General features: G+C 36.7%; 1 protein-coding gene across 1 annotated transcript in view; it reads left to right on the plus strand.

The window, feature by feature from the left end:
• Positions 1–17,787, plus strand: part of oxr1b (oxidation resistance 1b) — a 63,315-nt gene that overhangs the window by 42,047 nt on the left and 3,481 nt on the right. The window contains exons 8-12 of the mRNA XM_016277876.1: positions 2,450–2,634; positions 2,897–3,570; positions 4,549–4,717; positions 11,497–11,665; positions 15,730–15,810. Coding sequence (XP_016133362.1) covers positions 2,450–2,634; positions 2,897–3,570; positions 4,549–4,717; positions 11,497–11,665; positions 15,730–15,810 — 1,278 coding nt within the window. The remainder of the gene's footprint in view (positions 1–2,449; positions 2,635–2,896; positions 3,571–4,548; positions 4,718–11,496; positions 11,666–15,729; positions 15,811–17,787) is intronic.

The raw sequence follows: 17,787 nt of genomic DNA on the forward strand, positions 1-17,787 counted from the left end.
CCCCCCCCCCACACACACACACACGATGCGCAAAACTCCGCATTTGAACAGTCAATAGTAAATACTTAAATTAATAACAAAACAGTAACTGATTCAGAAGCACCAGATTGTCATACCAAAGTCAGAATTACCTCCTCTCCTAGGTTCACGAAACGGTCGTCCATAAAATGCATTGCTGTTCTGTTGTAAGTAATCTTAAAGATTCCTAAGTGCATCTACTTTCGGAAGGCCAAATAAAGTGCTTTTGCTTTCGCCTAAAAACACACAGCGTCTCCCTGACATGGCTGCTTCAACACTAACTATGGTTACTGAAACCACGCCTTCTTTCTTTGCGTGCACATTTGGGCGCATTATGCTAATATTTCCACATAGTGAAGTAGATATGTGGGGGCATGTTAGAGCGAGGCGTTTTAGGAGGGCGTGGCAGAGTCTTATCTTTGATAAAGAATATCTCTTTGGTTTTGACACTTTAGTCTTTGCAACTTCAGGGATCTTATCTATTCACAAACAGCTTGTAACACTGCAATGAGAAATTAAAACTTGAAATTGCATCATATGACCCCTTTAAATATATTTATATATGATATAATTTATATGAATATAAATATATACATGTAAATATATTCAAAATATATGCTGTGTGTGTGTGAAGCACCTTTACAGCCTCAAGGCTTTTTGGGTATGATGCGACAAGCTTTGCACATCTGCATTTGGCAATTATCTTCCATTCTTCTCCTCCCCTCTCAAGCTCTGTCAGCTTGGATGGGAGCAGATGCACATTTTCAGGTTTCTCCAGAAATATTTGATTGGGTTCAATCCCAGGCTGTGGCTGGGCCACTCAAGGACAGTCACAGAGTTGTCTATAAGCCACTCTTGCCGTGTGTTTAGGTTCATTGTCCTGTTGGAAGGTGAACCTTCTGCCCAGTCTGAGGTTCTAAATGCTCTGGACTAGGTTTTCATTAAGACTATCTCAATATTTTGGTGCATTGAGCTTTTCTTCTACTCTGACGAGCCCCTCAGTCCCTGCCACTGAAAAACAGCCCCACAGCATGAGGCTGCTACCAGCACACTTTACTTTTGGGGTGGTACTCTTCAGGTGATGAGCAGTGCCTGGTTTCCTTCAAACATGATGCTTGGAATTGAGGTCCATCAGACCAGAGAATCTTGTTTCTCACAGTCTAAGGTTCCTTTAGGTGCTTTTTTGCAAATTCCAAGTGTGTTTTCATGTGTTTTCACTGAAGAAAGGATTGAGTCTTGCCACACCGCCAGAAACCCCAGATCGTTGGAGCGTTGCAGTGATGTTTGTCCTTCTGTAGGTTTCTCCTATCTGCATATATGTTCATGGAGCTCAACTAGAGTGACCATCAGCTTCTTGGTCACCAGTCTAGACAAGGCCCTTCTCCATCAGTTGCTCAGTTTGGCTAGGAGCCCAGCTCTAGGAAGAGTTCTAGTTGTTTCAAACATCTTCCATTATGGATAATGTAGGCTACATGATTCTGTGAACCTTCAATGCAGCAGATTCTTTTCTGAACTCTTCCCCAGATCTGTGCCTTGACACAATTCTCTACAGGCAGTTCTTTTGACCTCAGTGCTTGGTTTTTGCTCTGATATGTATTTTCAGCTGTTAGACCTTTTATTAAGACGTGTGTGCCTTTCCAAACCATACCCATTCAATTGAATTTGCCACAGGTTAACTTCCCTTGAAGTGTAGTAACGTCTACAAGCAATATGAATGCTCCTGAGCTAAATTTCAGCTGTTAAAAAACAGTTTTTTTGCTTTGCCATTATGGTGTATGGAGTGTAGAATAATGTGGGGAAAAAATAATTTAAAGCAATTTAACATAAGGCAGCAACAAAAAAATGAAGGGGTATGAATATTTTCGCAAAGCACTGTATGTATATATATATATATATATACACACACACACATTTCTAGTTTGTTTATCCATTATATTTATTATGTGTATTATATTCAAATATTGTTCATTTCTGCTCTAGCTTGCCATTGTGTTCTGCACATTTCAAAATTAACTAAAGTTAATAATGTTGCTAAATGATTAAATGTAGATATTTCACTTTATTTTCAGAATTGTTTGGATGGATAAAAATTATGACTACAGTCTAAACACATTTTCACTATTTTTTTTTTTTTTACAATATTTTCTGAGCATTTTCTCCTATAGACCACAATTCCATGCTGATCTCACTGATTTTAGATTTTTCACCAAACAGCACAAGAAAAACAAAACCAAAAGCTTGGCTGGTTTTATTTCATGTCGATCTCTTCATGCCTAAGTGGGCGTTTTGTGGCCAGAATAATCAATGTGCAATAACAAGAGCAATATGTTCCGTCTTTGCTCTGACAATCAAATCTGGCCATAGAAGAGTATTGTATAATGGTCCATTGATGTTTCATTGCCATCTTCCTCTTCTGTTCTCTGTCTTTCAGGGTATAGTCAGTGGTGTTCTTTTGGTCACCCCAAACAACATAATGTTTGACCCTCATAAGTCAGACCGGCTGGTGCAGGAGCGAGGATGTGAGGAGTACGGGATCATGTGCCCGCTGGAGGAGGTGCAGTCTGCAGCCATGTGCAGGGAAATCACCGACATCAGGTTCCGAGAGGTTGTGCCACCGTAAGTTGCTTGATGACCTAAGGGATAGTTCAACCAAAAATTTTATTTGCCATTTGCTCACCCTAAAGCTGGTCTCAACCAAAAAAGAATAGAATATTTTGAAGAATGTTGGTAACCAAACAGTTTATAGTCCCCATTGACTTCCATAGTATGAAAAATAAATACTATGGAAGTCAGTGCGAACCAGAAACTGTTTGGTTCGAACATCTTAACGCTGGAAATGCAAATGACACGATTCATATTAATTTTTTTGTCAACCCAGAGATCTGGAGCTAGAGCCTTCTGTAACTGAAGTGAGCCATCTCAAGAGGGCGCCTCGTCTCAACGCAGCCGATGCAGCACACCAACTCCGTGAGACGGGCAACGACAGTGCCAGTACGGCCCCTCGTAGCACAGAAGCATCTCTTTCCGAAGACGTTTTTACAGAGTCAGAACTTTCTCCAGTCCGTGATGATGCCCTCGCAACATCTTCTGATGAGCTGCAGCAGATAAAGTCCTCCGGTGCGTCTTCTGAATCAGTGCAAACCATCAACCAGGCCGCCACAGCCACCGAAGAACCCTCAATGGTTGACAAAAAGGATGTAAAAGAAGCTGTACAAAATGCAGAAACTGAGGGAAGAGGATGGAGGGATAGTGGTATCGAGCAGAGTCTGAATACTACAGATTTATCCAGTGAGGTTGTGTCTGAGAACGTTTTGAAGAACGTAACGAGGGACGAGCCTGCGGATGAGACCAAATCACGCACCACATCCGAGTCGCTTTGTTCGGACACTGTGGCTGTTGAGGATTTTGCAAAAGCTCATAAGACACAGAAGAGCATGGAAGCTCAGACTATACAATCAACCAGTGAAATGAAGGAAGGAGAGCAAGGGATGTCCAATGACTTCACACCAGCTAATGAGATTGGAGCAGATGAGGGACAGAGTACAGAGGAAGGTTAGCACACTTGTTAACGTCAACACGAAATTAAATTTGACCCTTTTTACTTTGTTTACAAGCTTATTGCCCTGGATTCATTAGTTTACATTATTCTCCCCAAAAAGTTATTTGCATTCTATCAAAAAAAAAAAGTGTATATTTTTAGGGATACATATATACAGTAGTCAACATTTGAAGTGTATCCAAAAAGTTCATCAAGAAAGCTTTTAGGTTTTAGGACAACTTTGATGAAAGGTTTCGATCCGCTTCAAATGTTGACTAGTGTATATGCATTCATACACGTGCATGTTTTGATGACAGAATAACTTTTTGGGGAAGAGAATTTGAACTAATAGAAAAAAAGTAAATTTAATATCTACATTTTACAGTAAAAGTAGTAATATTGTGACACATTCTAATTCTTATTAAAATTGGTGCCAAAAGAGTGTTATATATACTGTATATATGGGTCCCGGCATCCTACTTTTTCTTTATAATATGTCGTTTCACTCTAAACTGTAAATAACAAATGCAAGTAAAATGGGTTGTGAATATGTTTCATGTTGACTTTAAGCTTATTTCTTATTGTATTTATCTTTCCCAAGGGTATTGCTTATATAAAAGATATCCAATCCTTGATGACATAGCAGAACGTACAAATATATTGAGGTGTCAGCCTACATATGATCCTGTTGTATCACTGCTGCAGTCTAATAAAGATGAGGCCCTAAAAATAAACTGAAAGATACATTTTCAGTTAGTCATGCTGGATTGGCTGTAGATCCACAGATTTAATTTGCTCCGTTTATGTATTTCTCTGCAGCACACTAACAGCATCAGCTCATTCAATATGACAGCTTATGTGTTGCATCCAGCATCCATAAATATACTCAAATATAGATTAGTAAAAATAGAATGCAAGATTCAGGTTTTAATTTAGCATGCTGAGATAACTGTGAAAAACAGGTGCTTTGTGCGGTTTGTTTCCTGTCCCAGTTGTGCCGCGGCCCAAAGGCAAGCAGAAGTCCAAGTCGCACAAGTTCCTGTGCCTGCGGGTTGGCAGGGCCATGCGGAAGACTTTTGTTTCCCATGCCAGCGCCTCCATGCAGCAGTACGCCCAAAGAGACAGGAAGCACGAGTACTGGTTCGTTGTTCCTTCTGAGAGGTCAGTGCTATTCCCAGTTTGGCTGAACTCCACTTTAAATGTCAGCTTCCTGTACTTCTAAAATGGAATTGTTTACTGATCCACTGCTCCAGACCCAGGTGTAGTATGTTCTTTACCTTGAGATTCGCAGTGTAGTGAATTTTTACTTTATTAGTGATTCTTGCCTAGATTATAGACTATGCTAAAAGTTAGGGATTTGAACAAATATATTTGGCACAGTGTGTTTGTTCTCTGGACATAAATTATGTATCATGATACATAAAATTATGCCGTTTATAGATGTATTAACTTGACAACACTGAACATTGTTTGATCTAAAAGGTTTAAGAATTACAAAAGTAGTTTCTCTGCTAGAAATTCCTATTTATATTAAATAATAATTTATGTATTTTTTACACTACTGTTCAAACGTTTGATTTCAGTTGATTTTAAGAAATGATACTTTTATTCAGCAAGTATTCATTATATTGATCAAAAGTTACAGTAAAGACATTTATAATGTTGCAAAAGATTCTGCTTTAAATAAATGCTGCTCTTCTGAACTTTCTATTAATCAAGAATCCGGAAAAAAAAGTGTCACCGCTTCTACAAAAATATTAAGCAGCACAACTCTTTTCAACATGGATAATAATAAATGTTTCTTGCACAGTAAATCTGTTACGGGGCTGACGAGACGCGAGACTTGCGGATCCATTCGCAAAGCTTTATTAAGCAGAAGACAGAGACGTGGTCATAACAGGCAGGGTCAAACAATGACAAACAGGTATATGGCGGGCAAAACACAAGAATAGTCCTAGGGCTAGCGCAGGTCGATGATCGGCAGACAGAATCAAAAAGGGGCAAGACTAAAGGGGTAAATCCAGGAAAACAGGCGAAGACCACAAACCGAGAAAACAGGCAAGGGAATACTAGGCTAGGCTAGGAGGCTAACGAGGGCTCTGTAGTGTAGCTATCAACGGATAGGCGCTAAACAATACTCGGCAGAGGGAAGGGATCCGAGTGAGTGTTAAATAGTGAGGGAGTGATATGAAACAGCTGGGTGCAATCAGTGTTGTGCAATTAGTGAACCAGCTGTGTGCAATCAGTGCTGTGAATGATGGGCTATGTAGTCCGGGAAGATATGCAACAGTGTGAGTGCGAGAGTCAATGAAAATGGGAAGGGTGACCTCTGATGGTTAGCCGACGGAAGTTCATGGACCGGATTCGTGACAAAATCAGCATATGTGAATGATTTCTGAAGGATCATGTGACGCTGAAGACTGGAGTAATGATGCTGAATATTCAGCTTTGCATCACGGGAATAAATTACATTTGAACATGTATTCAAATAGAAAGATGTTATTTTAAATTGTAATAATATTTCACAATATTAACTTGTAAAGATTTTTTTTTTATAAACTAAATGCAGCGTTGGTGAGCATAAGACACTTTCAAAAACAATCCACCAGAGCCAGACAGTAGACCACCACGGCGGAGCAGAAGACCACCAGAGCTAGACAGTAGACCCCCACGGCGGAGCGGAAGGCCACAATGGCGGAGCAGAGGACCACCAGAGCCAGACAGACCACACGGCGGAGCAGAAGGAACAGAGGACCCCCTTGGTGAACCACACCGATCAGGAGACCATGGCAGAGACTGTAACAACGAGAGAGCAGAGACAGACAACACAGACAGAACATTGGGTTGATAGACAAGACTGAGCATTCAGGGGCAGCCTCCTTGGCAGACACAAAGAATTCACAAACGGCCTCCATAGCCAGGACAGGACAGGATGAGGATTCCCCGACGGCCTCCATGGCCGTGACAGGACGAGCAGGGAGCTCGCAAACGGCCTCTATAGCTGTGGCAGGACGAAGTAACAGACAGGACGTGACATGATGATCGGCAGGGATGCGACGTGATTCTGGATGATCAGCTGTGACTTGAGTGGCCTCATGAAGATCAGCTGTGACTAGACTTGACCCATGACGATCAACTGTGACTAGACTAGACTCATAATAATGAACTGTGACTTGACTCATGAAGATCAGCTGTGACTTGACCCATGACGATCAACTGTGACTAGACTCATAATAATGAACTGTGACTTGACTCCTGACTTGACTAGGCTCATGAATATCAGCTGTGACTTGACCAGACTCATTATCATAAACTGTGACTTGACTCGTGATGATCAACTGTGACTAGACTCGACTCAGGAAGATCAGCTCAGGTATATGGCGGACAAAACACAAGAATAGTCCTAGGGCTAGCGCAGGTCGATGATCGGCAGACAGAATCAAAAAGGGGCAAGACTAAAGGGGTAAATCCAGGAAAACAGGCGAAGACCAGAAACCGACAAAACAGGCGAGGCGAGGCGAGGCGAGGCGAGGCGAGGCGATCAAAAAGGGGCAAGACTAAAGGGGTAAATCCAGGAAAACAGGCGAAGACCACAAACCGACAAAACAGGCTAGGCTAGGCTAGGCGGCTAGGCTAGGCTAGGCTAGGCTGCTAACGAGGGCTCTGTAGTGTAGCTATCAACGGATAGGCACTAAACAATACTCGGCAGAGGGAAGGGATCATAGTGAGTGTTAAATAGTGAGGGAGTGATATGAAACAGCTGGGTGCAATCAGTGTTGTGCAATTAGTGAACCAGCTGTGTGCAATCAGTGCTGTGAATGATGGGCTATGTAGTCCGGGAAGATATGCAACAGTGTGAGTGCGAGAGTCAATGAAAATGGGAAGGGTGTCCTCTGATGGTTAGCCGACGGAAGTTCATGGACCAGATTCGTGACAAAATCAGCATATGTGAATGATTTCTGAAGGATCATGTGACGCTGAAGACTGGAGTAATGATGCTGAAAATTCAGCTTTGCGTCACGGGAATAAATTACATTTGAACATGTATTCAAATAGAAAGATGTTATTTTAAATTGTAATAATATTTCACAATATTATTAACTTGTAAAGATTTTTTTTTTATAAACTAAATGCAGCGTTGGTGAGCATAAGACACCTTTCAAAAACAATAAAAAAAATATTAAATTTACCAACCCTTAACTTTTAAACACAAGTGTAATTTTTTAAAATAAAAGCATTTTAAAAATGTATGAATAAATGTTTATTTTTATTATTTTTATATTTAGTTTTTAAAAAATTTTTAGCTTTGCATTCATATTTTTTCATGCTGTCTCTGATACTAATAATTAAATTGTTTTTTTTTGCTGTTTTATTTGTAAGACCCCTATGTAACTGACCTCTTTTATGATTGGCTAAGCTGTATATATGTGACGTCAAACATGAGCAAGCAATTTTTGCAGCTGGGGTTTCAATAAATGGTCTTTGTGGCCCGGGCAGGGAGCTCTAGTTTGTTAAAGTGTTTCCACAGCACAACTGTATATCAAGGATAATTTGATTTCTATGCTGAAAATTCAGCTTTGCGTCACGGGAATAAATTACATTTGAACATGTATTCAAATAGAAAGATGTTATTTTAAATTGTAATAATATTTCACAATATTATTAACTTGAAAAGATTTTTTTTTTATAAACTAAATGCAGCGTTGGTGAGCATAAGACACCTTTCAAAAACAATAAAAAAAATATTAAATTTACCAACCCTTAACTTTTAAACACAAGTGTAATTTTTTTAAATAAAAGCATTTTAAAAATGTATGAATAAATGTTTATTTTTATTATTTTTATATTTAGTTTTTAAAAATTTTTTAGCTTTGCATTCATATTTTTTCATGCTGTCTCTGATACTAATAATTAAATTGTTTTTTTTGCTGTTTTATTTGTAAGACCCCTATGTAACTGACCTCTTTTATGATTGGCTAAGCTGTATATATGTGACGTCAAACATGAGCAAGCAATTTTTGCAGCTGGGGTTTCAATAAATGGTCTTTGTGGCCCGGGCAGGGAGCTCTAGTTTGTTAAAGTGTTTCCACAGCACAACTGTATATCAAGGATAATTTGATTTCTCATTATATGACTCTTTAAGAGTACAGCAGGTGTGTATTGAGGGTTAGTTTGGGCTCAAAAAATGTTTGTCTAAGCATTAACCTACATAAATCTGCTTGGTTATCCAATGCCAATCCTTAGTCTCTATTTGGAACGAGATCAATCTGGTGCCACTAGAAATGACTGTGACTAATTACCTGACCTAAAAACAAAGCCTTATGTAATCCGTCACAGAATCTGTTACTTCTGTATAATACAGCTATTCAGCCACAGTCAGATTAAGAGAGATTTGCATGCCCCATATGTGCGTTTTCATCTCCAAACTGAATTATGCATGGATCAATGTATTTTTCAGCTTTCCCTGGAGCTATAAATCAACGTAATTAGCTAAAACAGCATTATCTCTAACAGATGACAGTCTGTAATGTGATTCCATATTTATGAACATGACAGATCATTTAAAATCGAATAGGGCATCTGAAAAATCACTTTGAACTGCAGACTGTAAAAAAGCACAATTTCACCCTTTGACTCCTGTTTAGTCTGCTGACACATCCGCTCATCGAGTTATGATGTTTACATACAGTAACTTGTTTTGTATTCCTGATTTTAAGTGTGTATTTGAGAGATCAGTAGTTCACAAATGGTTTATGACCTCCATCTGGACCTATTAAGCTCACACAAACTGAGTCTGCATTCGTGTCAGAGTGGCATCCATGCAAAAGAAGTGTCATTATGTATCAAAGATATGGCTATGGCAAGGGCAGCACAGATAACTGCTCTACTGTTGTCTGACCCAGTTTGGTGGCCAGTCGCATGATCCTTATGAGCATTGACAATGGTCCATTTTGTCATTTCTGAACCGCAAAGGAACATCAATGTTAGCTGGTGCTCGCCTACGTGCGTACTTCTCATAGCACTGTAAGCTGTGCCTCATGTCCCCAGGAGTGGCCTGGATCACATCCAAATCTCTCCATGACCAGGTCATCGTGTGTGTATATGTGCATCCTAGCTTGTGCCTGTCTATATGTGTGTGTGTTTATGGTTGTAGATCTTTGTAAATGATCTCTCAACATCAGTGCTGTTTACCAGCAAGACTACAGGGCAAGGTTTCATCACTGTCAACATGCTGTAATCACCTATACGATGCTGTTGACATAGACCATTATAAATTGAACAGAGCAATCTAGGAAAGTGGTATATCAGACTACGGACATGCATTGTGGTAGATTTAGATATAGACAGTCCGTATAGACCTGGAGCCTATTTTAAGTATGCAATTTTTATACAAATAAATTAGTACTAGAATGTATGCCATAAGTTATGGTTCTTACACTTTCTGAAAATGAAATCAAAAGCAATAAAAATTTACATTGACTGTAGACATATAGAAGTGTCTTTGACTTTTCCATAAATGGTTTTATTATTTGTTTGTTTGTTTATTTATGTATTATTATTATTATTATTATCTTGATTACAGAAACCCTGTTTACAAATTAACTTTATTTTATTATAATTTAGATAAAACCTAAATGATCAAATTTGCAAAGCATTTAAATTCCATAATATGAAACCTACTCAAAGCAACAGGATATTTAGCAGAAAAAATTAAAAAAATAATTTGAATTGTACAGATTTTAATGGAAATTTTTTTTCCAAAATCTTTTTTTTAGAGGTGGAATTTATGGAAAACCTGGAAACATCAGGGAGTTTGAAAATTAAAATGAAAAATTTCATGATAAAATTTAAATTATGATATCCAGACCTGGAAAAGTTATGGAAATAAATCAATCAATTAAAAAACAACTTTAAAAATCCTTATCTAGTATTTCTAGTCATCAAAAATTAAGGAATTTCATTGGTTGAAAGTATGAGACCCATAAGACTGATGAATTATGCAGAATACAACCAGTGACATTAATTAGAAACATATTTTTCAAAGTATTTTTCATTACAGTAAATCAGCATAACAAAAAAGCATAACAAAGCTTTTGGCAAAAAATTTTAATTACCATAAATCTTTTTTTTTAATTTTTTTATTTTTTTATTGATGCACAGTATTAAATGGACAACTAGAAACATCTCATTAGAAAGTAGTAGGATGCCAACGTGAATGAAGAACTGGCCTTGAGGAGGTCCCGTTTGGTCTGGTCTTGTGTTATTTCTTAAGAGTGAACCATTTTTGTGTGTGTGTGTGTGTGACAGGATATTTAGCAGAAAAAATTAAAAAAATAATTTGAATTGTACAGATTTTAATGGAAATTTTTTTTCCAAAATCTTTTTTTTAGAGGTGGAATTTATGGAAAACCTGGAAACATCAGGGAGTTTGAAAATTAAAATGAAAAATTTCATGATAAAATTTAAATTATGATATCCAGACCTGGAAAAGTTATGGAAATAAATAAATCAATTAAAAAACAACTTTAAAAATCCTTATCTAGTATTTCTAGTCATCAAAAATTAAGGAATTTCATTGGTTGAAAGTATGAGACCCATAAGACTGATGAATTATGCAGAATACAACCAGTGACATTAATTAGAAACATATTTTTCAAAGTATTTTTCATTACAGTAAATCAGCATAACAAAAAAGCATAACAAAGCTTTTGGCAAAAAATTTTAATTACCATAAATCTTTTTTTTTATTTTTTTATTTTTTTATTGATGCACAGTATTAAATGGACAACTAGAAACATCTCATTAGAAAGTAGTAGGATGCCAACGTGAATGAAGAACTGGCCTTGAGGAGGTCCCGTTTGGTCTGGTCTTGTGTTATTTCTTAAGAGTGAACCATTTTTGTGTGTGTGTGTGTGTATGTGTGTGTGTGTTTCCTGTAGGTCAGACCACCTGTATGCGTTCTTTGTCCAGTGGACCCCTGATGTGTATGGAGAAGGGTTGGTTGGACTGACACGGGAGCCTGGGTTTGTAGTGGTTAAAAAGAACCAGGACGCAGAAAGCGGGGAGCACGACAAACCAGTACCTGATATCACATTCAAGGACTGGGAGGTATGAATAACTGCTGTAAGATAAGTCTTAACCTGATAGCCAAAAATATCATTTAAGCCTAAAAACTAAATGCAAAGCCTAGAATATATATATATTATGCATTAGATGAGGTTTAAATATAATTGACTATTTTAATGATTTGTAATGTGTGTGTTTATTTGATTGTCATAAATAGTAATACTTATGTTAATTCAGGCATGTGTTTTTTATTGAAATGTTGCGTTTCTTTGATGCTGACGTCTTTGTTGCGATTGTGTTGTCATGTGATCATGAATATGCTTACATGATGTTTATGTTCTCTCCTGAACACATGAGCCTGTTATTCACAGCAGCACTGGAGTGTGTGTGTGTTTGTCTGTTTCTTTCAGAGTTCATATCCTCGTCAGCAGCTTCAACCATGTTTATGCACACATAGTAACATTTAAGTATGAATGCATGCTTGTTCCTGTTGCCAGTCATTGTCAATGTCCATGTAATGTCTTGTTGCAGTGTCTTATTTTCATAATGACATCTTTTCCCTTCAAAGGATGTGATGAACTGGTATGTAACGTCCTTTCATTGTAATGCGTGTTTGACTTGGCTGTTACTGTGTACATCTGCAAATGGACACAATCATTTCATCATCCCTCTTAAACCACTTACGGACTCCAGTGAGCAAGACTGTCTGACTGATAAATGCAGATTATGCTTTTTATTGTTTTATAGTCAAGGATAATTACTGTAAGCACTCAATGAAGAAGATAAAGAAATTATGATAGTTAATTGACCAATAATTAGATCTTCTTGAGATCCAGCAATTAATTTTTGTCTATTTGTCTACATTTAGGTCCTGGCAGAAGACACCAGTGACCAAGATATTAGTATAATAATATTATTAATAATAATATTAATGCTATATAATTACAAAATACTGTTAAGATAAAATATTAATATAATTTTTTATCATTAACAATACATTTCATATATGCGAGAAAAGTGTAAAATATGTCATTTTAAAAATGCAAAACCTATTTTTTTGCTTGCTTTCTTGGGTCTTTTTATTTTTAACATTTATATTGGTATTTTAACCTTTCCCTTTTTTTATTTTATATATTGTTATATATGCTGACTTTCAGAGGAATATTTTCTAGGTTGCATAAATGTACATTTTTATTTAAAATATCTTCCAGATTTGTCGTCTTTTAAAGTATGACTCAAACTTTTTTTTTTTTTTTTTTTTCATATTTATCTTATGTTTAAAAAACTTTTTGTTTATTATTATTATTATTATTGTTATTATTTTATTTTTATTTTGCTGGATCTCAAGAGGATACTTTCTAGGTTATATAAATGTGCATGTTTATTTATAACATCTTTTAGATAGCTATTTGACTTTTTATCAAATATGACTCAAGCCCTGTGCAGCCTCTTATCTGGGCTGGCCAGAGGGAAGGCCACATGAGTTCATGCTTTTCTTTTGGCCTGCCATCCCATTGGTCCCTCTGGGATATAAACAGCGCAAAGCCTCTAGTTCACTTCTAAGAGTGTCTGTACCTCGTGGGTCCACGTGGATACTTAATATCGGATATACACCTGCATATCTCGGTGCCTTCTGCAAAAGTGATGTTTTTCTCCAGAAGAATTAAGGAGGGATGTCAGCTGACGCCCAAATACAGCTTTGGCCTGGTAAAAAAAACACATGGCCTGTGGTTGTAATGTTTGTGTGTGGCTGAGCTACTTGTGCTTGAGTGCACTTGACATGCACACTGAATAGTGTGGTTATGCATGCAAGCAGCTGTTGCTTTCTAGGCTTGAAAATTGCTGTAATTTAGATGGTATGATGGTAAAGTCTGCAGACACATGTTTTTGTAGTAGCCTAGCATACTTATATTAAGTATGCAGTTGCATACTGTGTAGTAAGTATAGTATTTCCTCACGTGCATAACGCAGCTCTGGTTTCACGATCAATTTCTCAAAACGCAACAGCCTCAACGTCTCGGTAGTTTTTCCACATGGAAAACAACGCCTCGGAATGTTCCCTTATTAAAAACGTTGCTTTGTTATGTTGAAACTGAACGCATGGTTCCCACTGCGCTGCTGCGTCTAGCTGTTTTGAACGCAAGTGTATTTTTAACTCGATACGAAACGCACCGCTCTTATGGCGCGAGACGCTGTAAAAGGCAAGACGGAATTTCTAATTTCGTTTTTGAGCAGCGATTGCGTTTATTTTTATGCTGTCGCGATTATTAGTCAAAATGCCGCCTCCGTCATAAAAAGCTCTTCAAAGAAAACTGTGCTTGGTTGTTTTTTTGGTGAAAGTTGCAAGTGCATGTTAAGAGCATTACAAGTGTATGCATAGATTGCATATGGGTCAAAGACGTTAAGATGTTCGCATCAAAATGCATTTACAAAAGTGATTTTATGTCCATAGAAAGCACATTAAATGTAAGTAAAGTGTCTACTTTTAAGTTTTCAAATAAGTTTGAAGGATAAAAATGTCAACATTTGGTTGAAATAATGTTACATTGTCATTCAGTGTAACACATTATTTATGTAAAAATTCAAACAACATGCTTATTCTGACGTGTACATATTAAAATATAATAATAATGATTATTATTATTATTAAAATATATAAAAGAATAAGGGAGCATATACAATTTTATTGTGTGTTAAATGAGTAAAAAATTCTTACTGACAAATGGGCAAATAGTGTCAAATTTTAGAAATGTAAAATTATAACTAATTAGTATTTGGGGTGAAAGTAATTAGTCCTTTCAAATGTCACAAATTGATTTTTGTTGTAAATATGCCTGACAAGATTGTTACACTGAATGACATTTTAGTGGGTCTCTTCTGTAAATAAGGGGAAAATGTATGATATTTATTTTTTGCTCAGAAAACCAAAACCAAAATGGCAATTAAATTAAACAGAAAACTTTTTAATTTTTTTTTGGGGGGGGGGCAGCAACAATTTAAAGCAGTATTACACTTATTGTTTTTATGCTTAAACCCTTTTTCATCTTTGACCCATATACAGTATAAAGCATACTTTCTGATTTTGGGAGTTAAATCCAATGGCATTACTAGGGATGGGCTTTTGGATATGTGAGCATGGGCAAATGAACTCTATAAGTAAAAGGAGCAAGGAGTTCTGGATAATGTGTTTTTCATTACCACATATCTATTTATCAAAATATTCAGTTACAGGAAAACAATGTGTGGTTATAGATTGTAGATAAATGTTGCACTGCTGTTGTGTTAATAGTCAATTCACATTGACAGCTGACATTTAAAATGTAGCCTGATATTTTGTAAAATATACAAGTAATGACAACATGTTTGCAACTCATCAAATTAACCTGTTTTTTTCTTTTGCACATTTGCTTAATATAAGAAATGCTAATTTATGAAAATTGTATAGTGTATATTTATGCATGTATTTCATCATAAATATATAAAAACAGTAATTGTGACATTTTATTACAATCTCAAATTACTGTTCTTGACTTGACTCTTGACTTACTGTTTTATGATCAAATAAATGGAGACTCAAAAACATTGATAACTTCATTATTCTTTGATTTAGATATTGTGTAGGCAGACAGCCATAGCTACAACTGTTCAGTGCTTCAGCTTTGAAAACGCTGTTTTGTGTTGTTTGGAGACGTGACATGCTGCTGAGCGGCTGGTCTGGGGAAGTTGTTGCAGAAGACGTGTGATCCGTCTTTGAGACAGTGCTGTTTGATCTCGTCAGGTGAATCCTGTTAGATTAAGCTGATTCATGGCACATGAGACCCAGCCTGAGTCTGATTGCAGTTCTGATGCAGCTGGAAACACGGGTCAAATGGTATTTAAAGTGCTTTCGCCAGTCATTTAGTTCTTATTTACTGCAGTTTTTATTTTGGTCTTGTGCAAAACAAGTAAATGGCTTGAACTTACTAACATGTCCCTTCCTCCATCTCCTAAGTTTGTGAGTTTAAGCTGCAGAGGGAACATATCAGATAACTTCTCTCCCTTCACATATCAATTTTCGGATGTCAGGCAGATTCTCATGCAACACCACTATTCTGTCTGTGCATTAGGTAGTTTCTGTGACTGAGTACTACCGGCGGATAGATGCGCTAAACAGTGAGGACCTGCGCTCGCTCTGCAAACGTCTTCAGGTGCCACACGCTCAGCTCCACACCGAACCATCACAAAGGCCACAGCATGTCTGCTGATCACTTCAACATTAAACGCAACAATTAGGATACTGTATGAAAATCAACCCAAATCTGATTGGGTTTCACAAATTGAATTTTAAAAATACTCTTCTACTGTTTGATCTACATCAGAATGCATAATGGCTGTGTTACAGCATTTGTTCCCCTTAATCAGCAGATTGCACTGGTCTTTATGTGGAGTGTGGAATAATAAAACTGGCCCTGAGTTGAGATACAGCCGTTTTTATATGAAATGACACTTAAAGGCTGATAGAATTTCTGCAATAATACTGAAACTGGATATCTGTCAACTGGCATTTCCATCTGGATGACAGAAGGGGATTTAGATGGCTTGAATAAGAGGAAGCAATGAATTAAGCAAATATCATAGTAGTTAGTCTCATGCTGTCCCCCAGAGACCTTTCCAGAAGGGTTTGATCAAGTATCTAAAAGTAGTTGCATTTGACTGCAGTGCTTGTTCTGACTTACTCTTCAGACCGCAATTGTCACACTCTTAAAGTCAACATGACATTACATTTATCCCTATTTGCTTTATTAATACACTTACCTGGTCTTACTGTGCCTGATTCTTCACTGCATGTTATTATTTTGTTTATCAAAATGTAATATTTTTGTTATATTATTTTATAGCCTATTATTATTGAAGTATATTATTATTCACTGCCTGATTCTTCACATTTAGTTTATGTAATCTTTAATCAGAATGTAAAATTTTGTAATTTATTGTTGTTATTTTTTTGTATTGTATTCTATTATATTATGTTAGTATATTATTATAATAATTATATATTTTAGTCATCTAGCTTTTATTGCGTGCACTGCTGTTGTATTAATGAATCATTCCACATTGATAGCGGCATATTTCAATGAATTGTTTAAAATTAAAATTTTATTTTGTAATAATTTAATTTATATTAGAAATAAGTATATTATAATAATGTATATATTTTAATCATTTAGTTTTTAGTGCCTGCTGTTTTTATTAATTGTTATTTATGGTTATATATTTTTGTATTCTAAAAATAATAAAAACCTGATGTTAACAAGGCAGTGAGGGTTAATGTTAACTAGGCGTTGTTAGAAGGTAAATGTTTTAGGTACTGCAGTCTAATAGTTATTGCACTAATTTAATGCTTGTCTCAAAATTTCACGCATTATTTCTTGTTGAATATCATGTTTTAGTCTGACATCACATTATCTTAGTAAAATGCTTGTGAATGTAATTTCATGTTGACTTTAAAGAAAAAAACAATCCTGAAAGTGTGTTGATGAGGTCTCACTAACCCTATTCCCTGCAAACATGAAAACAGTGCAAACATCCAAGAGTTTGAGGCTTTACTGAATATATTTTTGTAAATATACATAAAAAGCAAAACATAAATATCAGCTCCAAATCAGATGTTTGTGGATTGTAAATTCTTGACATGTGATCCTTGGATATTTGCCTTGGTTTGCATTGCTGTTGGCAAACTACCCTGTTTTCCTGCTAACCTTTATTCTCGTGCTTAACTACGGGTATACTTCTTATTCCTTAACCTGTGAGATAAGCCTTCCTGAAGTAAGACCCCCTGGTACATTTTCCTGCAAGCCAAACCTCGCTGAGCTCCATCCATCCATCTTTCTCTGTCTACATCAGTTGTGTTGTACTGATGTAGAAGCACACATTACCAGATTTAAAGCCTGATTCGTCTGGCTGATAAATGTGTCTCTGTAAGCTTCACTCCTCACGTCCTGTAGTCTGACTTTCTCCTATATTGAGCTGTACTGCTTTTGATGCCCTCTGTGGAGGGGCATGATACCATTTCAGAATTTTGCAAATGTTCTCTAACTTTGAGAGTACTGTTTACATGGCATATTTCAGATTATGTTTCCTGATATGACTGGTGCCAGTTACCTGGAGTCAAGTCCTAAAAAAGT

Source organism: Sinocyclocheilus grahami, unplaced genomic scaffold (genome assembly GCF_001515645.1).
Source record: "Sinocyclocheilus grahami isolate Dianchi unplaced genomic scaffold, SAMN03320097.WGS_v1.1 scaffold116.1, whole genome shotgun sequence".
NCBI classification, from domain to species: domain Eukaryota; kingdom Metazoa; phylum Chordata; class Actinopteri; order Cypriniformes; family Cyprinidae; genus Sinocyclocheilus; species Sinocyclocheilus grahami.